Source organism: Fusarium redolens (genome assembly GCF_020744475.1).
Source record: "Fusarium redolens strain MPI-CAGE-AT-0023 chromosome Unknown BKA55scaffold_8, whole genome shotgun sequence".
NCBI classification, from domain to species: Eukaryota; Fungi; Ascomycota; class Sordariomycetes; order Hypocreales; family Nectriaceae; genus Fusarium; species Fusarium redolens.
Genome location: NW_025763671.1, coordinates 916,004 through 938,264, shown reverse-complemented (window position 1 = coordinate 938,264; position 22,261 = coordinate 916,004). Strand labels below are relative to the sequence as shown.

The following is a 22,261-nucleotide window of genomic DNA, read 5'->3' as shown; positions in this document are numbered from 1 at the left end:
ATGCCGTGTTACGTGAGGGGTCAAAGTCACGAGACTTTAAAGTTGATTGATACATCAATTTACTTGGAACTGGATGCGAGTAAACTTTTGATAGACTTTCGGCACTTGATTATATGACTACAATTGAGGTTATCAACACTCTATACAACGCTGAAACCGCTTCGATATTCACAAGCTGTGACTAAACTCTGCTGCTGTAAACATCAAATCATATCACCTATGATTACCATTGCTTCCGGTCATGAGCCGCGGATTATAGTGCCGTGGGGGTGGGGGATATTGGGCCCTCCAAACTAATCATATGTACCCCTCACTGCACCTCGCAACCCATTGCGATTTATAGTGATGATCCTCATGGGTTTGGGGGTGGTTCTCGCTTCTAGACGCTCCATCGAATTTATGGTTCCTGTGAGAAATGCCTCTCTGATCAAAATGGGAAATGACTCTATAATTCGCTAGTTCAATACTTCTAAGAATTGCTGTCATGATACCTATCACCACTGAAAATTACTGTAAAGATCATTCTCTCCAATTTTGGCGGTTTCTGTCATAGCATGAGGGGATTTCCCCGCCCCCGATATTGGCTATGTGAGACAAACACCACCAATATGATCACGAAATCAGCCACAACATAATAGCAATGGCACCATCATCTCAAGGACTCAGTTTTATCTCTTCCCCTGACCCTGTCTCCCCCAGAATTCTGCGAAGCTGTATCTTCCCCACACTCACATGAGCACATCAACACAAGATTTATCCGGCATCATGACTCCATATTTCCAAAGCTATCCATCTCTCTAGCTTGAGATTGGGGGGATTTTACGCGGGGACTCATTTTTCCTCCAATCACGTCCGGAGAGAACCCCGAACTGTCCCCCAGCTTTCGTTCCAAGCTACCGGAGACATGAGCGAACATTCATAAGAACAGTATTCAACCTTCACGTCCATCTTCTCATGATTGTACTCTAGACCTCTTCTCTACACCATATCGAGCTATATTTGACCTTCGAATACGCTGATACGTAATTGTGGACTCGTTTATATACCCTCATACTCTGCTTTTGCTCTCATCATAGCTTCTGCCCCTCCCCCGCCTTGCCCCTCGGCACAACATCACAATGGAGCCTCTCAATGTTCTCATGGTGAGTTGATACAAAAACGACAGGCTCACACTCAAATCACGTCAATTTGCTAATACGAAACCCTCAGATTGGTACTGGAGAGTACACCACCGGTTTCGTCGGTGGCGGTGCCTCTGGCTCAGACAAGAAGGTTGGTGTCGTTGGTCTTAGTCTCTTTGATCTGCGCCGTCGCGAGAAGGTCAACAAGTTGGGCATGGTTGGTGTCAATGGCAAGAAGTTCCCTGCTATTCGTAAGTCTCTCTTATACACAACTCTCATGATCATAACTAACTTCTACAGGCGAACATCTCAACAAGAACATCCAACAAGTCTACAACGACCTCGACACCTCCTTCGACTCATTCCCAGAAAACGACAAGGTCGACCCCGACGCTTACAAGACCGCCATTGACGCTCTCAAGCCTGGCGATGCCATCACAATCTTCACCCCCGACCCTACCCACTTCCCCATCGCAAAGTACGCCATTGAGCGCGGCATCCATGTCATGATCACAAAGCCCGCCGTCAAGGTCCTCGAGGAGCACCAGGAGTTGGTTGATCTTGCTCAGAAGAAGGGTGTCTACGTTTACGTTGAGCACCACAAGCGCTACGATCCTGCTTACGCCGATGCTCGCGCAAAGGCTCAGAAGCTTGGCGACTTCAACTACTTCTACAGTTACATGTCTCAGCCCAAGTCACAGCTTGAGACTTTCAAGGCCTGGGCTGGAAAGGAGTCTGATATCTCTTACTACCTCAACAGCCACCACATCGATATTTGCGACTCAATGGTCCAGGAGCGCGGATATGTGCCTGTGAGCGTCAACGCCTCTTCCTCCAAGGGTGTTGCTGTTGATCTGGGATGCGACCCCATCACTGAGGATACTATCTCACTCCTCGTCACCTGGAACAAGAACGGCGAGCCCAGCAAGCGCGCCGTCGGTGTCTACACAGCCTCGTGGACCGCTCCTCAAAAGGCCGGTGTCCACTCGAACCAATACTTCCACTACCTCGCTGCCAACGGTGAGATCCGCGTTGACCAGGCCAAGCGTGGCTACGACGTTGCCGATGACTCTATCGGCCAATTGATGTGGTACAACCCCTTCTACATGAAGTATGCTCCTGATGAGGATGGCAACTTCGCTGGCCAGACTGGTTATGGTTACATCTCCATTGAGAAGTTTGTCGATGGTTGCAGAGCTGTCAACTCTGGCAAGCTCAAGCCTGAGGATCTTGACGCCAAGCCTCTCCCTACTCTGAAAAACACTATTGCTACAACGGCTATTCTTGAGGCTGGTCGAAGAAGTATTGATGAGAATCGAGAAGTTAAGATTGTTGTTGAGAACGGCAAGTGGAGGCTGGAGTAATGGATGAAAGCAACAGGAGAAGGATAAATACCATATGCTACGTGTATGAATGTCTGATGGGTTACGGCCAAAAGTAATGATCAAGCCTTGTTATTGCAACCTTTTTAAAAAGTGACCCAACAGTTTTAAAGTGAATATGATTATGCTCTGGGTCTAATGCGGGGTGGATACTAAAACACCCTGTTAAACTCTTAAACTCCACCAAAAATTCAACACCACACCTTATATTCCCACCTTCCAAAGCCGGTCTTGACCTTTCAACGTTTCTCACCTCTCAAAACTTCAAGTCAATCTCATATATTATATCTTCTTCTCACGTAGTCGCCATGCCAGACCCTCACTTCTCCGATCTCATCCTCCCTCAGAATGAACAACTCTCCATGTCCCAACTCATGGCGTCCCTCAAACGCACCACACTTACAATCCATAACCGTCTGACTAGCATCCAAACCGATGTAGACTTTGTGGATCTAGTGTCTCAAACATATAGTCCGCGACCACTTGTGGCTAATGAACGTTGTGGGAGTTGGTATATTCCGCCTGAGCGTAAAGGCGCAAGTGCATATTTTAAGAGTACGGATGGCCATGAGAGGGCGTGGAAATTTAGCACGAGGAGGTTGAACTTGCATTTAGTTGAGCTTATCGAGAATAATGATGGGCATGTATAGAGACCTAGTCCTCTCCCTGTTGTTTGAGATCTAACATGGTAATAGTATCATAATCGTCGACTCTACTCGCCGTGGAAAGAGTATGTACTCCCCCATGACTATTAATGTCTCCGATGAAGTATCAACTGACTTATATAGGGATGCCTGATGCCCTCTCATCAACGATTCCTATCTGGTGCACGGTCCTCAACCTCACTCTTCTCCCCTCAAACCCATCCTCAGCAAATCTCTATCTCCCAGCTCATCTCCCCGCAACAACATACTCCCAAATATGCGCACTCATCCCTGGATTCGTTGCTTCCTTCAAGGCTCTCAATCTCAATCTTCCAACATGTCTAACAAAACCACTGCGCCCATTCTGGGTAACCCCAGACTCATCCCTTCCTTCAGTCGAAGACACATCCACCATATTTGACGACTTCCGCCCTGTCATCTGCTGCACGGCTAGTCGCCGGGTTATAGGCAGTGAGATGGATGAGGGCGGATACATACAGGGCGCAGCTGATGATACTGAGATGTGGGCGCATGATCTCACAGCGCCTTTATTCTGGGAGAATATCGATGAGCTTCTCGAGACACCAGAGGCCGAACTACCAGGTCTTATCTCCAGACTAGTCAGCGACCATGCCGCTAGCAAGAAGGATGAAGGGACACATATTCAGCTCACACCACACATCTTAGTTTGCTCTTTACCACTTCTCGCCAACCCTTCCGAGTGTCGAATCGCCATAACTCAAGATACAACACCAAAAGACAGCTGGATAAAATCCAAGACTTATATGCAAGCCGGCCTTGGCAAAAACAAGCTGGCTAGTCGCAACCTTCGCAGTTACCTACCTGAAATATGCGATTTTGCTGCTAAATATCTTGCCTCAGTTACAGAGCCTAATCAGCAACGAATTGTTGTGGCATGCGAATCAGGGCGAGATCTATCAGTCGGCGTGACTCTCGCGATGTATTGCTACCTATTTGATGATGACGGCAACGTCAGAAAACCAACAGAAGATGTCTCATTTACAAAGACATTGATAAAGTCGAAATTGGGGGTCATCATGACAGCTTACCCCGGCGCCAATCCTAGCCGGGCCACTCTACAGAGTGTTAACAGCTTTTTAATGGACTGGCGAAAGTGATGCAGTTTATATAAATACTGTATCGGGATCAACAAATCAATCATGAGACATGATGACGTTGCTCTGAGACAATCAATTATGTCTCAGAGCCTCACATTGTCTCACATATAATGACCGGGTGAAGGACTCGTAAAGTTTATTAGTTCAATTGATCTAGGTGATTTGCTCCATCTCTTTCGCTATTTAACCGATGTGTATTTTGGGTATTCCTCAAAGCAATTTCAACAACAAGCTCGTTTCTTTAGACCTCACCAGCCTCAATCTTCTGCAGAGCAGCAGGGAACTCGGACCAGTGTCGCATGATGACAACGGCTCCAGCATCCCTCAAAGTCTTCTCCATCTCGGGCTGCTTGTCTTCAGCATAAGGGCCAACATAACCAATAACCTTGATACCAGCACGAGTACCGCTAAGGGTGCCGCTCTTGCTGTCCTCAATAGCGACAGCCTCCTCGGCCTTCTTGCCAAGTTTCTCTAGAGCGTGGAGGTAGATAGCGGGATCAGGCTTGCTAGTGGGCTTCTCGAGACTTGTGGCGGCAGAGAAGACGACATCGCCCTGGAAGTACTTGTCCTGGCCGACCTTCTCGATGGAGGCACGGACACGACGGAGGGCAGAGGAAGAGACCACGGACATGGTGTACTTGCCAGAAGCAGCGAGCTTCTCGAGCTGCTCATCAACACCAACGCAAGGTCGGAGAGATTCCTTGAGCTTGGCAATGACGGCGTCCTCCTCCTTTCGAACATAGGTCTCCATGTCCTCGGGTGAGATCTCGATATTATAGTTCTTCTGGAGGGTGGTGAGCATGCCGCGGAAGTTCTGGCCAACGAACTCCTTGATGAGGGTCTCGCCAGTGAAGCGCATCTCAACTTGACGAGCCTCACATATCTCGTTAATGAGACCAGCGCAAGCCTCGAAGGCAAGCTCCTCAGAGAGGACGAGGGTGTTGTCGCAATCGAACAGGAGGGTGTTGATCTAGGAATCGTCAGTGTAAGCGCGAATAAGATCGAGATTGCACGAGCAACATACCTCGGGCATTTTGGCGGATTGTGGTGAAAAAAGTTCTAGAGAAGAAGCACAGGCAAGTTCCAAAGAGGAATTGTATGTATGAAGAAGTGAACAACAGAAGAAGCTCGTGGAAATCAGGTGGAGCAAAGAGGAGATGGAGGTGAAGGAAGAAGAGAGTGACGGAGCTACTGTGGGGGAACGGAGGTTTTATGGAGGACGTGCCTTGGTTCAAGGGAGCAGGGACAGTCGAGCTGTAACGGGAACTACTTCTGCCATTGCAACTGCAACTGCAACTGCAACTGCAATTACGACTGTAGCTGCAATATGCTGTAATTGGAATATGCAAGTGCGACTGGGTGATGCCGGGGGTTGCCCGGGTTGTCTTGCAGTGAACTCTACAGGTTATGTTGTTTGATATGCATCTGCATGTGTAAGATTCAGCAAGAAACCCCGCGTTCATGAACAGCTATTTCAACGTAGCTACAGCAGAGCAGGTGGGTATTTTCAACTATCTTCAAATCAGTATGATAAGTTAAACAGCTAGAAGAACTATTTGTACTGATAAAATACTACTCTATGTGCTCGCAGTCAAAATTGTTTCTTCTTCTTCAAAATTGTCGATCACCAACACGTGGAAGTCAGACAAAACAAACCCCTCGTAATCAACCCAACATCAACATCCCGAAATCGAATCAAATGCCCCTCCCCCTCCATCCAGCCAAGGTAAGGTCCGACTAAGAACCGCCCAGTGTCGTCATCAATGCACTATGAATCCCTGTTAGAACAAGTCGCTAAATAGAGGGACCCGTTTTCTTCCAGTCCACCGGCCCGCATCAGCGACTTTGCTGCTTGAGCCTCTGACAATCATGGATTATAAAGTATGCTTAGCATGAACTAGACCTACAGTGAAAACCTCGCATAAGCACATGTAAGTGAGTACAAAGACATGCTTCTACAGACTTCGGAGAATTCGAACCGATAGTCCGTCTATCGACATGCATGTTCCATGTAAACAGTGTCACTCAACGGTGGACCTCCAATGAACACCCTCGTCATACACGGCTCCTCTACCAGTTGCGGGATTTGTAACAACCCATATTAAGCGATCGAGAATAAAAAGTATCTGCCCTCTCAAATCGTGATCGTACCAGATGAGCTGTTTTTTTTTTTTTTTTTTTTTTTTTTACCTCAACTGGATTGTTCCTCACTTGGCAACTGATTCTTTAAATCTTGAATCTGTCGTACTATTAGAGACAGCTACTACATACATGACATCGTTTCTACTACAGACACCAATTAGAACAGCCGTCAAATGGATATCAAAAAGCCCTATGCTAATCAACTTCCTATCATTCTCCTGTCGCTTGTAAACTTTGGGCAACCAAGCCTGGTCTTCCATGCCAAGGCTTGTGCCATCGAACTTCCACTCTTTTTCATTATTCATTAGAGTCCCAAACGCCAAAACACCATTTGAATGTGATGCAAATCTCCCTAGCCGAATTCCGATGCTGCTGAGGTTGAAACAAGTCCCGAGCAAACGTCTAGTATCCAGTGAGAGTTGCAGATAAGGTCGCTTGCGGCGCGCCTCTACAGAATCTCCCTGAGCTTCTGCTTCTGATCGGCAGTCAAATTTGCTGGGAAGTTGATCTTGTACTTAATGACGAAGTCGCCTCGCTGGCCAGGCTTCTTGGAGATGGGCATACCCAGGCCAGGATACCGTTCCTCGCTGTTGGGCTGGGTAGGGCCTCCCTTCTCGAGGTTGAGCTGTCGACCATCGATCGTAGTCACTGTCCTTCGCCAGCCAGTTAGGGCCTCCTTGAGATCAAGGGTTACGACATGGACAAGATCATTATCCTCGCGCTTGTAGAGAGGGTGTTCCTTCTGCAAGATTGTTAGTTATCATTTCGTAAACAGGGTTGGGGAAAATTGTGCTTACCTCTTCGACAATAAAGTGAAGATCTTGGCGGCCTCCCTCTACTTGATCACCGACTCCATTGAACTTGATCTTGGAACCCTTCTTCAGGCCCGGTTTGATAGGAACTTCGAGGATCTGATCGGTCTGCACTCTCTTTCCGGTCTCATCGTAAGTCTTACGCTTAATCTTCATCTTCTTGGTCACACCGTTGAAGAGTTCTTCGAGCGTTAGAGGCAGAGGTCGCTCGACTGTGGTAACTTCAGGAGTGGCTTCTCGAGGTCGAGGCTCGAAGCCTGAGCGTGTGCGTGAACTGCGGCTTCGAGGACCAGCACCGCTAAATCCGCCAAACATGCCAGCGATGTCGTCTTCGTCGCCACCGTGCATGCCACCAGCAGATCCGTTACGCATGAATTCGGCAAAGATATCTTCGGGGTTGCTGAAACCAAAGCCGCCAGCACCGCTGCCGGTATTGAAGTGGAAGGTTCGGGTACCGCCTCCACCGGGCATACCACCTTGGAAGTTGAAACCTTCAAATCCGCCAGGCATGCCTCCAGCGGCGAAGGGGTTTCCACCGGCACCACCTTCAGGCTGTGCGGTACCACCGCGGAGTAGGAACTCGAGGCCGTACTGATCGTATATCTTTCGTTTCTCGGGATCGGAAAGAATTTCGTATGCTTGTGAGCATTCTTTGAACTTTTCAGCCGCATCGGGGCTATCCTTGTTCTTGTCTGGGTGCCATTTCAAGGCTGCTTTCCTGTAGGAGGTGTGGTTAGCGGTGCTCGCTAGATCATGATACGAGGCGGAATGCGCGGGGGTTCATATTTCAACAAAGGGCATCTCCTTCGTCAATTCGCTGAGTAGAAAAACATGGTTTGCTTGTAGCATTTACAAAAGCAAGAACCTGATGAGAAAGGGGTATTGTGCATTGCGCCTCCGTTGCTCACTATAGGTAATGTGTACTTACTTGTATCCCTTCTTAATCTCGTCCTGAGTTGCCTCAGGCTTGACGTTGAGGGTGTCGTAGAGCTTCGTCTCCTTGACCATGGTCGCGCGTGTTAGAAGTTGTGTTTCTCAAGGTTATTTAGGTGTGCGATATGGTTGAAATGTGACGAGGCGAAATGGATTCAATAGAAAGTGAGAACAGCAAGAAATGGGTGGCAATGTCAAGGATTGCTTATTATTGATTGTTTGTTGAAACAGTGAAAAACAAACACCAAAAGTGCGTTTCGTATGATGAGAAGAGGTTTCGTTCTAGGTTGAATGAGGTGATGTGATGTGAGGTTAAAGAGAGGGGATGTTTTAGTGCAAGAGTGAGTTTACAAAAGATGAGTGGGAATCCGCAGGTGAGGATTAAAAGATCAGTCCAGTGACGCTTCAGAGACAAGGTCGAGAAAGCACTACGCCATGCTACCGTGACAATCTCCAGAAGCCACCGCTGGGAAATACTGGGGCATGGGACCTTGTGGAAGCTTCTAAAGCGTAGGGGAAAAAGACACCGCAGTGTGAAAGGAACTTGATATGGAATAGAGGCTGGCTGACCTCCATTCTACCAGGGTGGGGGTGACGTCGAGTCGATCGATGGATATCTCTCGAATAACGAGAAGTACCTATACATCTGCAGCTGTCGTCTACCTATTCTTTGTTCGACTTTATTATCTAGGAAGTAACCGGGAATGCTCTTTTTGCAGAATCCTCATTGTAACACATTCCCTAAAGCCAATTCCGCAAAACTACAGCATAAGGGCCATGCCTCCGGTCCTCGTGTCGGGCTCAATCTGTCGATACCTGACAACTTGACAGGGATAATTGACCTATGACGATACCTAGCCGTGGTGGGGATAGCGCCCCAGACGCCATCAATCCAGTTCAAGAGCCCCAACTTGGAGTTCAGGATGGTTACTAGAAGCTTGAGTGGATCTATGAACGAACCTCGTTATGGGTTTGTCTTAATAGATTGTATAACTGTGTGCCCGCGCTATGTTGTTTTTATCGTCTTGTTGCTCTGTGAGACCTTACACAAATCTGTCGTGAATCGAAGCTTGTTACTGTGACTTGCGGATTGCGTTCCCCGTTGTAAGCTATTCCCGGTAACCCTGGTCCATGGTCGAAGCTTCTAGAACCTTCTACCTCTGAACGAGACGTTCCAATTGCTGTAAATATGAGATACTCTAACAAGTTCCAACATGTGCCAATAGCTTCGGCTAGCTTACCTTTTGGAATATCTCAAAACTGATTTTTTCTGGTTGAGGTCTAGCATAATGCGTCTCAGAAAACCTTGAGCATCGTGGATGTCACATAACTATTCGTGTGCTATACAACTTTACGACAACTCGAGGGGAAGAATATAACAGCTTCATTGCAGAGTCCCTCTACGTACTATGAGTTTCATACGTCATATCTAGGCTGGACTTGCGTATTTCCCGGCATAGACTATAGTAGGTCCGCTGCTTCGACATTTATGCTTGAAGCTTGTCTAGATAGCTTGAGGGTGTTTGTTCGAGGTGGTTGCGCATGAAATATTTGATTCATGGAGCCATGGCTGAAGCGATCATATACATTTAGCGTGATATTGAATTCAAAATGCCGCTAAGTTAATCCCTTTCCACATGAACAAAGAAAAGCAGTTTCCTAGTGTACCTACCTTAAGGTTCATTAAAATCAAGTTGCCCAAGAGTTGGATGTGGGCACGTGTAAGTCCATGCCAAGAAATCTCTTATCTTATCGCTCTCAGTACGTACCCCTCGACTGCAGTCCAGCGCAACTGCACACTGCGGAAGCTCATCGCTTAGATCGTCATTTCTTCAATACAACAAACATTCGACAAGCGTGTTTCGTCGAAAACATATTCATCACTACCAACATCAGCGTAGGGGAAATAGTTCATACTATTCTTTGCCTCATCCGATCTTTATCGCGCAGCATCTACCTTAATACGCTCTTTGGCCCCCCTCATGGTGGGAGGAGTGTCCGATCGATAGACTGAGCTTCTTGGAACTCACAGAGGACGATTGACTTTCAAGCACCCGCCATGGAGACTTCACAACAGGAGGTGATAGGTCAAGTGATAGAATTCACCGGTCTCGACCCTGTGGACGATCGTGAATTGGTTATTCAAGCTCTGAAGGTTAGCACCGGGCGAACCCCTCAAAGTAAAGTATGCGACTGACATATACCTACTTGACAGCAAAGTAACTGGAAACCCGAAGATGTTGTCAGTCAATACTACGAAAACTCGGACAGCGTACGAACAAGTTCAAGGCCCATTCCCAGCACATGCTAATTGTATTGCAGTTTCGAGCGAAGTATAAACAGCTTTGGGACGATTCTATGTTCGCCGCAGATCGAGACGGTAGCGACAATGCTGCTGGTATTTGTCTGTACACTGTTGCACTTCCCTCCGAACGTCAACTGACCCAATAGCCTTCCATGTCGAGTCTTCCGATCACAACATCATTCAGGGTGTAACTCCCCCGCCAGAATCACACGCATACGGCGCTCCTTCGAGACCTCCTTCACGATCAAATAATCGATCTCCCTTGGGTACGATGGTGGATTGGACTGCGGCACATGTGCCCGGTAACTCTCTTGGTCACCCCCACGAATATGCGCTGACCGAGACACATACAGGTGTTCCAAATAGCCAAGCCCAAGAGGATGATGATTTGCAACGAGCTATTCGTGAATCAGCACAAGAAGCTAGATCAACTATGCCAGATCAGGAGTCCGGTATTATAGGACCTTCGGAGCCGCCACCTCCCCATTTTGGTCCTGCTAACCGCGAAACATATGTGGCGGCCGACTGGGCTATTGTCCCGTCTGATCCTATGAAAGGAAGCTCCGTGAATGAATTTGCACCGTCAAAGCGAAAGAGAGCTCCAGGCGCACCTGCGATGCTGGTAATTAGCAGTGCGCAAGGTGGCGATCACCGCCTCGGCGGGCTTCTCACAATCCTGCATGAAATTCCTATTGCACGGAACATACTCCTCGGCATTGGATCCCCTGCTACGACATACGGCTGTAATAACGACTGGTGGCGAGGACAAAATATTCTATCACCGGACGTTTTGGCAAAGATGGCTGAAGAAGGCAGCTCGGACCCCGGTGTGCACAAGAGCGGTAGTGCGTTTGAGGACGAAGTACACCGATTGATGGCGTTTCTTGACTCTACCGAACGTGGTTATGGCTCGATATCTATTCTGGCAGATATTTTGGCTGATCCTGACAACCAGGGTATGGAGAAACAATTCTATGAGATGCTCGGCAAAAGATACCCTGATGTTGCTCAGCCAATGATGCAAGTTGCTGCAGTGGCGATGTTCCACAGAGATGATGAAGAACAAGACGCAAGTTTTGGTCTTCTCGAGATAGAGCACCTCCAACATGAGTACAGCTGCATCAAAACTCTGTATGAGGCACTTGACCATGTCATGTGGAGTGATACCCTGGGGTGGGATAAAATCCACGATGAATCGAAGATGGCATTTTTCAAAAAGATGGGCGAGGTTTTGGTGTTCAACACGACTGGTGACGGACCAAGCGATTCATTCGAGATTCCCTTGGAATTCTACCCAGAAAGATACCTCATGAGCCGGAAAGACGAGGCACGTCGGATCCAGCACGGGTGGTGCCAAACAAAGGAACAAACGAAGCGTATTCTGGCCGAGAAAGAAAAGCTTTTCCGCTTGACAGACACTTGGGGTAACGCAACTGATGACAAGTGTGCAGTTTTGAAAAGAGCGATGGACCAATGGGAGGGATACAGGAGTTACCTAGAAAGCTTTCTCCGATTCAAGACTTTAGAGAAGTCGGGATTCGATACCGACAAGTACCCTGACTACCGCACTGCTCCCCCAGATGTGGATGACAACGTGTATCTGGAATCTCGGAAAGTCATAGATGTGATCGACTATTCTGAGAGTTTGCTTGTGGACCTCGAGGAAAAAATGAGGGGTAGGTCCTGACTTTGAAAGGCTCCAAAGCCCCTGGCTAAAATGACTCTAGGCCTTGATGCAGAACTTGAACAGATCACAGCCAAACAGCGAGCGTTGGGAAAACTCCTTACAGAACCGGATAAGCCAAGTCGTCCGAAGCCCATGTCCTGCAAAAAGTATCTCCTCCGCGGGTTAGTTGCATCGCCCAGCGTCGTATATGTCTGCCAACGGGAGGAAGCAGATCTCATAGATCTCGATGACGAGGAGGCCAAACCAAGAGATCAATGGTGGAGGCTGGCTTATACTCCTTATGGAGACCAGGCCGTTAGAACAGAGGTAAGGAACTTATTATTGATTGAAGAAGAGGAGATTAATTATTATTGACGCAATTGCAGAAAACGACTATCGACATAGTATTAGTCGATGTTTGGAAGGATACCAAGAAACCATTGCTGGTATATGCAACGGAAGAGGCCCTCGGAACGCCCAAAGACCATCTATCATCTCAACTGGAGCGTTTCATCAAGATGGAAAATAAAGCTTTCCGCCAAGAGTTATCTAAGGAAGAATTCACAGCCAATGAGGCCAAGCAGACGGGAAACTTTGAGTCCAGCTCGTCTCTTTCGCCTCTTTCGTCTTTCTCACCTTCTAAGAGAAAGCATCGGTCTGATAGCGGCGGTTCAATGGACAGTAATCGCGCCTCGATCGGTAGTGGCGACGATAGGAACGGATTTGATAACCCTTTCCTCCCTGATGGGGACGAAAGAGTTGGTACTGAAATGACGGATTACGTCCATAGTTTCACTGCTATGGAAGGCCACATCCCTGATTCGTTACCAGGCCGTACTCAAGATTCAACAGCGCCGACAGAGCCAACATCGGCTACTATGGCACCGAGCACAATAACAGCCGACTACTCAGACACCAACACAGCGTTTGCTACGGAGGAGGCTCGAAGTCCGGAGATGCAAGAGAAGGCTAGGCCGCCTCCTTTTATGTCATTGTCCAGAAACCCGTCTGTGCGAGCGGAGCCAACCAATTTGATGGACATGGACATCCCAGATGAGAAGCCTTAGGTGGCTCTGGGGGATAACGTTCCACGGATACCAACGCTTTTAAGGGGAGCAGTGTCTATTCCTGTTTTTTTGTTCTGCGGGCGAAAATGGCGCGCCAATCGATAAAAGAACCGCTGGCTTACATAGCATGGTTATTGGAATAGCATTTGAGCGCATGGAGTTTTCGGTTTTGCCCATGTATCCCAGTCAGGACAAGGCAGAGCATGCCGTCGAGCGGGTTCTTTATCAATACCAGCACTAGAGATGTCTTATACGAGTATCCCCATTGTGTTTAAACAAGTAGGACAAGTACGGAATACTATGACACTAAGCGAATCTTTGTAAGTTGTGTATTCTGTCTATAGAAAGCACGCCTGATAAATGCACCATTGCTCCATGTAAACAGCACGTATAAAACAGAGACCACCGGTCTGCCTGCCTTCCCTCAATGTCCGTATCGCTCGATGCTCGCAATGCTCGTCCCAGTCCGAGTGATGCGCATCTTCAACGCCTTAAAATAAAATGAAATCACCTCGCTATGTCGGTAGTACTGTAGATAAAAGAGGAAACGGCGAAATGGTGTAGAAGACAGACGGCATGAAAAAATAGCCAACCCGTCTCTTGTCCTGACCACGCTGAGAAATGCATGGCCTCCTGGGGAAGTCTATTTCTGGTCTTTGACATCATCATCGTCATCGTCGTCATCGTCAAAGTCTTCCATATCCTCGTCGCTGTCACTGCCGCCAAAGTCTTCCTCTTCGTCTGTCATATTCCAGAAGTCGGCATCGTCATCAATTGGCTTTTGTGGCGCAGGTGCGAGTTCGGAGGGGGTGGGCATCCTTGACCCTGGCGGGATATCCTTCTGAGACTTATCAACGATGTCCTTTGCTCGCTTGTTATACTCGGTCTTGTTATCGCGATAGAGGACACTAGCATCGACATTTGCGGGTGAGTTGATTTCGGGATCGTCGAGGAGGAGTAGAACAGATCGTAGGACCGATTCGACACCGTGGAGGACATTCCAACGCTCGCTGGCCAGCTCGCCTGACTGCTCGTCTTCGCCTGGCTTGTGGAGAATGGAAATGCAGAGATTGCCGTCGGTGTAGACGTTGGGGTGACAGATGTTCTTTGTCAGAAACTTGAAGGTGGGCGGCTGGTAAGGGTAATCAACTGGAAACTTCATCTCGGCCTTGAGGTAGGCTCCATGCCAGACACTGTCGGGGTTAACAACCCAGAGGCCGATCTTCCAGAGTAGAAGGTTTGAGTCGTCGGTCTTGAAGACGACCACGTTAGTCGACGTTTATTCCATGGTACCAAAAGACATACCTCAATGTTGACCCATTTCTCCTTCTGAAGGGGTTGCAGCTCCTGCATAAGTCTCTTTTGCGCCATGATGACTGATTATCGATAACTAATTAGGTGCGTTATTCCGTTCGTCCAACGACGAGAATCCTCCAAGCGAGCGTGTGTTTGAAAAGATCGAAAGTTGAAGGGTAAGGTAGTTAGTTGTTTGTTGCGAGTTGACGAGTTGGGCCGGGCTTAAGTCAGGCCAGCGCCAGCGGCAAAAGGGAGTTTGTTGACTGCGGAAAGGGCGGTCGAGGAGGGGCGGCTTCGGCGATTGGGCGCGCAAAAGTCGAGTGAGGTGGTGTTTGGATTGACCTAGGGAGAAGTCGCAGCCGCTTCGCTTCGCTTTGCTTTGTTGGCAGATTTTGTTTGGGTATTGGCCCCTTTTGTGTTGACAACAGGCGAGGGGAGCGTTTATTTGTTGTTTATTGATGGTTTGTTTGCTTATCGCTTAACAATGAGGCGACCTTGATAGCAAGCGCGTTTGAGGTTGGAACGCCCGGTAAAGACGAATGCGGACAAGAGGTTAAATATGATAAAAAAACGATGGACGCTTTGTGGTTTTTCACTTCTATTATCATTCAAAGAGCAACAGAGATTAAAAGAAGGAGAAAAAGTAGAATTGATTACCTATTCAATGAAGTATATAGAGAGCAGAGAGTCATTCACCTCGGCCTTGCCGCCGCCATCCGGGGACCGGAGCATGAAATGGAAGGCAAGGAATCCACTCTCAGCCCGGCCGGTGACCACTTGCACCTGCCACCTGGTTCTGGTTCTGATTCTGGCTCCAGTCTCCTGGCTCTGGCTCCTGCCTTGGTTTGCCCCTCGTCTCGTGCCTGCCCTTTCCTCTTTGGCAGGAAAAACTGACGTCGGTCCCTTAACCCCACACCTCCCTTAGGTACGGCCCCACCTCACGATCACGCTTAGGTACGTATCCGTTCCCACCCGCTCCAGCCCTGCCCGTCTGCATTCCCGTCCTTTACAGCCATTTGATGGTACTGTACATAAAGTGCATGCCTGCATGGGATAGGATTGGAGAAACAGGTGATCAACATGCCATGGCCATTGAATTGGAACGTGCCCCTTTTCCATTTCTTCGTCTTGAATATGTTTGTACCTGATCGACAAACTCTCAGTCCCCTGCTGTAGGGTATACACGTTGGGTTTAATTCAGCGTTATCATTCAGACCTTTGTTTCCTTATTACATTGTATCATAAGTGTTTCAGTTGATATTCATGTCAAAGCAATGCATGGTTGAGGAGGTCCACTGTGTTACTTGTGTCTTCTTTATACTACTGGGGAGGTACCTTATGTTTTTAGCTAAGGGTATAAAAATCATAGGGAAATCTCTTATTGAGTCTCGTACATAAACTGTATAGATATTATGGAGAGTTTTATAAATGCAACTACAACTTAGCGTATATAGCCAAGGTTTAGTCTAAATTATATAACATTATGATAATCTTTACAAGTCTTTTAAATATAATTAGAATTTATGATTTCAGAAACTCAAGTTTAGGCCTGCTCTATCATGCTCCTAGATCGTAATACATACAGTTACCCGATCGAAAGTTGTACAGGAATGCGTGCCGTGACCCGTTCTTTTTCTGATATTTAAACCTCAGATCATCCAACTCGTCGTGGATCTCACGGATATACTTCTTCTCCGTATTCGTCACCGATTGCTCGACTTGTCGCCAACCCTCAACCTCAGAGAGGCAGGTCCCCCGCATCAGGTCCATGACCTGATCTGTGGTCTCGATGGCCAAAATAGGCCCGTCAAGGAAAGACTGCACCAAGCTGCTGGCACTACTTTGAGCTTGTTCCACAACCGTTCTACGGTTGAACTTTTTGCTCCGTGTTTGTGCCACCAGCACACGAACCTCCTGCTCTTCCTTTTCACCCGAGCCATTGGTATCTGCAGAGCTGTTGCCACGAAGTTTCACCACTGTCTTTGAATCGCGTTCTCGAATCTCGTTACGAAGCCAAGAAAGCAGTTGTGTTGTTGGTATGTCCGCATCAGGCACATCCTTTCGTCCCAAGCTCTTAATCTTCAACATTGCATCCTGTTTGATGATGATGAGCCAAGAATACTCTTCTTCACGGTGTTTCGATAACAAGTCTTCGGGAGATCTGGCATCCTTGGCCAGCTCGGCGCTGATGTTGTGTGCCCAGAGCGTTTGAAGTATTTCAGTACCTGAAGATCTCGACATTGCAGCGTTGAAGCTAGCTATCAAACAGTCACACTGTCGCATATCATTAGTAAGTGTACTATTGACACATGTGGATGGATGACTTACTCGCCGAGAGTTAAAAATTCCGCTTGATTCGTCCTCGGATTTCTTCAAGAACGACCGCCCCCCAGCTTTGGGGATCTTGGCTAATCGCTCCCATGCCAAACTGAATCCAACGGCATGTTTCTCCCGAGTCTGGCCACTAGCCCTGGGTCGGCATTCTCTAATAAGTTGATCATATCTCCCACCAGCAGCAAAAACATCCTTGACCTTTTTATCATAGATGCATGAAAAGATGATTCCACCCGTGTAAAAGGCTTCTTTCAAGCTGTTCAAAGGATTGATGTAGATCTTGGTTCCTACACCTAGGCGCTTGCAATACTCAACGACTTCCTTGAGATGCGCGATTGTCGGAGAAGCTCGCTGATACATATTGCTGCCCTCAAAGAGAGTCTTTAATTTGGAGAATGTCTTGTTTGGAGTGTCTATTCGCTATTAGCTCTGAAGCTTCATATATCACTTTCCCTCACTTACCTCTGAAGTCAAATTTCTGCAATTCGTCCACGCTTATAGCCGAAACGCCCACAGTTGGTGACCGCAGCTCGATCCTAATCTTCTGCCAGTTAAAATTATGAATGTTCAGCTTACTCAACACATCTGCTGTTGCACGTCGACTAGTAGGGTTGATTCCACAATACTCGAAGATGAGTTGTAACAGATCTGAGTGTCCCAGATGGAAACACATAGGAGTTGTGGATAATGATGGAAATGCGTGAACAATCTCATCCATCACTTTGAGAACCTCTGCTTCATTCAAAGCAAAGTCCAGGGCGTCAGTGGTGACAATGTCGAAATCAGCTTCTCCAAACATGAGTGGGTGTCCCCCATCGTTCTTGTCACGGAAAACGTTGCCAAAGGTAAAAGATCGTTCAACGACTGGATCAAAATACGCCATCATCCTTGCGTTTCCTAGTGTGAGATCATATGGTAGCTGAACCACTTTGCCTCTCGGAGTCAAAAGCTGGACAGCATTGTCCCCATAATGTGATGACCGGGGATATATGCTGCTTCGAGGGGGTTCCAAAGCACCATGGCGGCGGAAGATCGAAACAAGCTCTTGCTTGACCAGTACTTGATTGAGCAGCTCCTGTGGGCTCAAGATCCTCGCAGACATATCCCAAGCGTAATCCTCAATGGGCTCCATACGCTTCGAAAATAGCCACGAAAGCGTCTTGTGGTAGTATGGCGAGCTTGGGTTTGCAAGTATAGCAAGAGTCTGCCTGCCTCTCACACTCTCGATTTGAATAGGCAGCTCTTCATTGTTGAGAAGGTCAGTACTCGAAGGCCTTTCCTTAGGATTGTGGTTGACCAGAGACAATATAATATCTGCCTGAGCTTTGTCCGTAGGCTTAAAGTCCGATGGCAACACTGGCTTCGGCCGCCTAAGCTGACCAAGGACATCGGCCTTTTGCATACCCATCATAGGCAGATAGCACATCTCGAAGAAAATGATACCTAGAGAATACATCTGATTTCATTAGTCTAAAGTCATCACCCGGATTTGATCCACTTACATCGACCTTCGTGCTATATATGCCGTTGACTGTTGACCTGACTTCGGGTGCGGAATAATATGCAGTGCCGATGCTTCTCGTCATATCGTCTGTCTCCAGAGTGTTTCCGTTGGCCTTTTCCAAGGAGAACTGTCCGCTGGTGGCGAGTCCAAAATCGCCGATCTTCACATTGTCAATACCGTCCGAGTCGCTAGTAATGAAGATGTTTTCCGGCTTCAAATCACGGTGGACGATGCTAAGCCCATGGATGTGAGCCAAACCTTCCAGAATCTGAGAAAACAGTCGCCAGATTTCAGGAGTATTTTTGTAAAGATTCCTTGCGATAAGATCTCGAAGAGTCTGGTAATGGTAAGCAATTGCGTATAGGAGATGTTAACAGACCGCGTGACTTACACGTTTTTCACAATACTCCATCGATATGTACAGCATGGTTCTGTATGAACGCTGATATCGAGCTCGTCGCTGGAACATGGCGTTTCTCTCTTTATCTGGCGACGACACTCTGTGAATAGACATCTCATCTTCTGTATCATCCTCTTCTTCTGTCTCGTCTTCGTCAGAGTCATCTTCGTCTGAGTCTGAGTCTTCAAATCCATAATCGGCGTTGGCATTAGATGAGATAAAATCAAGTCCTCCTGTACTAGCAGCGAACTCAATGTCAATCCCTGCAGATCCGGTTCCTTGAGTGTTCTCTTCGGTGAAGTAACCAGTCGATGTATCGTCTTCAGTTTCGGCTTGATCAGGAGCTTCTTCAACCCATGCGGTATTGTATCGGACAACCGCAGGATGGTTGAGTTGAGATAAAAGCCGTACCTCCTTTAGAATCTCCGTAAGATTAGCCTGGGACCGCGGTTTGATTTTCTTGATGGCGTAAATCTGGCCATCCAGCTTCATCCTTGCCTTAACAACCTCTCCGAAACCGCCCTTTCCTAGCCTAGCTTCCTCAATGAAGTCCTCTGTGTACCGTGATAGAGTGGTACCTCGATGAGTAGTAAACTCATGCCGAGATCTTGCTGGAAAGTTTTGTGTGGATACCGAAGGGCTTGTAGATGGGATTGTGGGAGAGTCCTCGAAAAGAACTGGAGCATCTGTGGCTAAAAATTCACTGGATCCAAGCTCAAAAGCTCGAGGCCGTTTTTGCTTGTCTTCCTTGAAGAACCTGTTGACCAACTCATGCAGAGAATGGGACAGAGTGACCGATTCCATAAGATTCTTGGGCGACGAGTATGTTCGCAGCGCGTCCAGGCCAAAGATCATCTGGATGAATACGACACCGAAATCCCAAATATCAGTCTTGAATGTATACGAGGGCTTGGATGCACCGGCAATCTCAGGGGGTAGCCAGTAGGCAGACTTGGCAGTGTTCAATCCTGGTAATCCGGGTTTGTTCGAAGTGATAGAGTGAATTTCTCTCTGATACCAAGCATCAGATATCTTGGGGACAATTTGACCATTCGGCTCTCGAAACAGGAGAATGTTTCCTGGATGGATATCTTGATGTGCAATATTCTTGTTGTGGAGGAAATTGAGTGCATCTAGCAGATCCCGCGTCCAGGAACGCACTCTGCCAATATCTTGAATCCGTCCTGCAAGCTCCAAGAACTCCTCCAGAGAATTTTTCTCTGCCAGGGGCGACAAAACGTTAACAGTACACACGTTCGCGACAGTAGGATCTATAGAAAGTCCGGCCTGCACCTTGAAGCCTAGAACTTCAACAAGATGACGATGATGAACTCGCTTCACAGACTTGAGATCCTGAAGACGAGACTCGAGACTTTGTAACTGAAGCTTGAACTCCTTCGTATCCTTATTTGCGGTACGAATAACAGTTTGCTTCAGTGCCATAGGTAGGTTGCCTTGCCCATTAATCAGTACAGGTCTGACTTCATAAACGGTGGATACAGGCCCCTGCCGAAGTTGACGTTTGCTTGTAACAGACTTGAAGACGAGCGTATTCCCCGACTGATCCGTAGCGTTACATAACTGCTCAAACTCGATGATCTCTTCTGTCTCTGAACTTGTAGAAGATTGCTGAGGCGTATTGCCGTTACGACGCTTTGACTCTTTGGCTTTTTGTTTCTGTCGATCAATCTGCTGTTGGAGCATCTCGGCCATGATACGTTCTTCCTCCTGCGTCGCTTCCATTTTCTTGCGGGCTTCCTCTTCCTTCTTCTCTTCTGCTAACTTTGCCATGGAGGCTTCGTGCCGTTCTCGTTCTTCCTCGAGAGATGGTAGATGTTTCCCGTTTGCCTTCGCTTGGGCAGCATCCTCGAGAATATCCCGGACTCCTTCGACGATTTGATCGATCATTTCTTGGGCATCCTGTGCGAATAACTTGGGCTTCGTCTCTAGGTATTTCTGGACTTTGAATGTCGTGACTTCTTTGAGGTCGTAGTTCTTCAATGTGATAAGAGGAGGCGACTTCGGGTAGGTTGCAGTCATGACAAAGCCTAGCGTACAAGCAAAGTCTTCATCCGATGATGCTTTTATCCGAATATCAAAGTGTGGTTCTGACTTCTATAGGTCGTGAGCTTCAGTCGCCCAGATGATGAGTCTCGATGACAAGGGTTCTCTAAGGTACCTTCCAGGCGTTTTGAGTATCGGTATGCATGACGAAGTCGTCGCTATAAATAGCCTCAAGGGCCAGTAGTTCGTTCTGTTGTAGCTCTTCATATTCAATTTTGTTGACGACCTCCGGACTCGCAGCAGGTAGCAAGCCCGGGAAACTTGACTCATTGTTGTTGGTATTCTTGAGACCTGAGGGTGTTTTCCATACCCCAGATTGCTTCCCCGCCATGTTTGCACAAAGAGGAAGTCACAGCAAAAGCTGTGACGTTCTACAGGGAAGAGGCCATGACGGCAATACTGAAATAATAAAGAATGTTGTAATAAGGGTTTTTAAGAACATCCAACGTATGGATGAAAGATAAGTAAAAAGGAAGATAAAATCCCCTTCTGACGTCGGGACAGCGGGGTAGTTAGTTGTTACAAGGGGGTGCGAGAAAAAGAGTGGAGAGAAACATCATCCCCTAGCATCCATATCAACTTGGAGATACTCAGATGGTATCATAACGTTCTGATTATTTTATCAATATATTATCATAAGCTTAGAGTAACTACTACAAGTCTTAGGGATAAAATTAGCTGCATTTATATGAAATGATCACATGAAAAAGAAATATTTAGTCTATATTTTCCTTGAACCCAGGGGGAGTCTTTCATATGTTCCCAACTTCTCGATATCCACGGCTGCCAACTCAATTTGCAATGTTCACAAAGGCGGTGTCGTCTCATCGAATTACAGGCGGCCACAGGGCTGATGAGGGGTCCGCAGCGGCTCTTGCGGCGGCCAACCTACCAACTTAATTGCTTGAGTGCTCCATTGGAGCTGCCGCCTGGACCACCTGCGGTACCGACAGATCGTGCATCTGGGCGTCGTCCATCCTTAGGTAACCTGGAAGAAAAACACCTAGGGAACAGCGAGCTCTTCATATGATGACAAGTTGTGCCTAGGCTCAACTCTAAGCGCTGCTGGGCTTTCAGCAAAGCTCCTCTGGTTCATGGTACTATGATTCTAAGTTATGATAGCTTGCAATTTAGCTGCAGAGGGACTAATACCTTGCATTAGCTGAATAGTTCCCTCTATTTTTGCAGTCTAATAGGAGCTGCACTAGCGCATTTCTCATTGGGTGGAAGAACTTGGTGGGACAGGGGCGCTAGGGTCTGCTTGGCGTCTATGATCTGCGACAGCTGAAAGTAAACATTGAAAACGAAAGTCAACATTGACATCAACCAATTTCGTCCAATCTTATCCTGCCACAATTGGACGGTCAACAACACAACAAGACCAACGAGGAGGATAAATGTTGCAACTCCAACGTTTATGATCGCTTATGCGAATGGTTTTCTTTCTTTAAA

The 22,261-nt window shown here is 47.5% G+C and overlaps 7 protein-coding genes across 7 annotated transcripts; 3 read left to right on the top strand and 4 right to left on the bottom strand.

The window, feature by feature from the left end:
- The first annotated feature begins 633 nt into the window (after window positions 1-633).
- On the top strand, window positions 634-2,601 carry BKA55DRAFT_367318 (uncharacterized protein). The gene is made up of 3 exons (XM_046185879.1): window positions 634-1,142; window positions 1,210-1,372; window positions 1,422-2,601. The coding sequence occupies exons 1-3, from the start codon at window positions 1,119-1,121 to the stop codon at window positions 2,483-2,485; spliced, it is 1,251 nt and encodes a 416-aa protein (XP_046049260.1). The 5' UTR covers window positions 634-1,118; the 3' UTR covers window positions 2,486-2,601.
- A 69-nt stretch (window positions 2,602-2,670) lies between these two features.
- BKA55DRAFT_568395 (tRNA A64-2'-O-ribosylphosphate transferase) lies at window positions 2,671-4,419 on the top strand. The gene is made up of 3 exons (XM_046192819.1): window positions 2,671-3,143; window positions 3,199-3,233; window positions 3,292-4,419. Exons 1-3 carry the CDS (start codon window positions 2,812-2,814, stop codon window positions 4,284-4,286), a joined length of 1,362 nt encoding a protein of 453 aa, XP_046049259.1. The 5' UTR covers window positions 2,671-2,811; the 3' UTR covers window positions 4,287-4,419.
- Window positions 4,248-5,568, bottom strand: BKA55DRAFT_367299 (HAD-like domain-containing protein). The gene is made up of 2 exons (XM_046185878.1): window positions 5,311-5,568; window positions 4,248-5,256 (listed from the first exon to the last, which is right to left on the bottom strand). The coding sequence occupies exons 1-2, from the start codon at window positions 5,317-5,319 to the stop codon at window positions 4,528-4,530; spliced, it is 738 nt and encodes a 245-aa protein (XP_046049258.1). The 5' UTR covers window positions 5,320-5,568; the 3' UTR covers window positions 4,248-4,527.
- Window positions 5,569-6,876: 1,308 nt separating this feature from the next.
- Window positions 6,877-7,966, bottom strand: BKA55DRAFT_511360 (uncharacterized protein; the record flags this gene model as incomplete). The annotated part of the gene is made up of 2 exons (XM_046187703.1): window positions 6,877-7,170; window positions 7,226-7,966. Coding segments are annotated over 2 exons (1,035 nt in total), but the record flags the coding sequence as incomplete, so codon positions are not given.
- Window positions 7,967-9,837: 1,871 nt separating this feature from the next.
- BKA55DRAFT_568388 (uncharacterized protein) lies at window positions 9,838-13,523 on the top strand. Its single transcript, XM_046192818.1, has 6 exons — window positions 9,838-10,328; window positions 10,389-10,445; window positions 10,496-10,577; window positions 10,625-12,154; window positions 12,206-12,471; window positions 12,531-13,523. The coding sequence occupies exons 1-6, from the start codon at window positions 10,233-10,235 to the stop codon at window positions 13,209-13,211; spliced, it is 2,712 nt and encodes a 903-aa protein (XP_046049256.1). The 5' UTR covers window positions 9,838-10,232; the 3' UTR covers window positions 13,212-13,523.
- Window positions 13,524-13,854: 331 nt separating this feature from the next.
- Window positions 13,855-14,582, bottom strand: BKA55DRAFT_539509 (ubiquitin-conjugating enzyme/RWD-like protein; the record flags this gene model as incomplete). Its single annotated transcript, XM_046190141.1, has 2 exons — window positions 13,855-14,463; window positions 14,517-14,582. The coding sequence occupies 2 exons, from the start codon at window positions 14,580-14,582 to the stop codon at window positions 13,855-13,857; spliced, it is 675 nt and encodes a 224-aa protein (XP_046049255.1).
- Window positions 14,583-16,007: 1,425 nt separating this feature from the next.
- BKA55DRAFT_568378 (anticodon binding domain of tRNAs-domain-containing protein) lies at window positions 16,008-21,371 on the bottom strand. Its single transcript, XM_046192817.1, has 6 exons — window positions 20,925-21,371; window positions 18,737-20,860; window positions 18,344-18,682; window positions 17,304-18,297; window positions 16,836-17,254; window positions 16,008-16,781 (listed from the first exon to the last, which is right to left on the bottom strand). Exons 1-6 carry the CDS (start codon window positions 21,138-21,140, stop codon window positions 16,065-16,067), a joined length of 4,809 nt encoding a protein of 1,602 aa, XP_046049254.1. The 5' UTR covers window positions 21,141-21,371; the 3' UTR covers window positions 16,008-16,064.
- Between the last annotated feature and the right edge of the window lie 890 nt (window positions 21,372-22,261).

Excerpts from the sequence above, each read along its gene's own strand:
- BKA55DRAFT_568395 (XM_046192819.1), top strand. The coding sequence starts at position 2,812 with ATGCCAGACCCTCACTTCTCCGATCTCATCCTCCCTCAGAATGAACAA. Across the intron at positions 3,144-3,198 it reads CTTATCGAGAATAATGATGG|TATCATAATCGTCGACTCTA; the intron begins GCATGTATAGAG and ends ACATGGTAATAG. Across the intron at positions 3,234-3,291 it reads CTCTACTCGCCGTGGAAAGA|GGATGCCTGATGCCCTCTCA; the intron begins GTATGTACTCCC and ends TGACTTATATAG.
- BKA55DRAFT_367318 (XM_046185879.1), top strand. The coding sequence starts at position 1,119 with ATGGAGCCTCTCAATGTTCTCATG. Across the intron at positions 1,143-1,209 it reads AGCCTCTCAATGTTCTCATG|ATTGGTACTGGAGAGTACAC; the intron begins GTGAGTTGATAC and ends CGAAACCCTCAG. Across the intron at positions 1,373-1,421 it reads CAAGAAGTTCCCTGCTATTC|GCGAACATCTCAACAAGAAC; the intron begins GTAAGTCTCTCT and ends TAACTTCTACAG.
- BKA55DRAFT_568388 (XM_046192818.1), top strand. The coding sequence starts at position 10,233 with ATGGAGACTTCACAACAGGAGGTGATAGGTCAAGTGATAGAATTCACC. Across the intron at positions 12,155-12,205 it reads CCTCGAGGAAAAAATGAGGG|GCCTTGATGCAGAACTTGAA; the intron begins GTAGGTCCTGAC and ends AAATGACTCTAG. Across the intron at positions 12,472-12,530 it reads ACCAGGCCGTTAGAACAGAG|AAAACGACTATCGACATAGT; the intron begins GTAAGGAACTTA and ends ACGCAATTGCAG.
- BKA55DRAFT_568378 (XM_046192817.1), bottom strand. The coding sequence starts at position 21,140 with ATGGCGGGGAAGCAATCTGGGGTATGGAAAACACCCTCAGGTCTCAAG. Across the intron at positions 18,683-18,736 it reads TGGAGTATTGTGAAAAACGT|ACTCTTCGAGATCTTATCGC; the intron begins GTAAGTCACGCG and ends TACCATTACCAG. Across the intron at positions 17,255-17,303 it reads GCAGAAATTTGACTTCAGAG|ACACTCCAAACAAGACATTC; the intron begins GTAAGTGAGGGA and ends AATAGCGAATAG.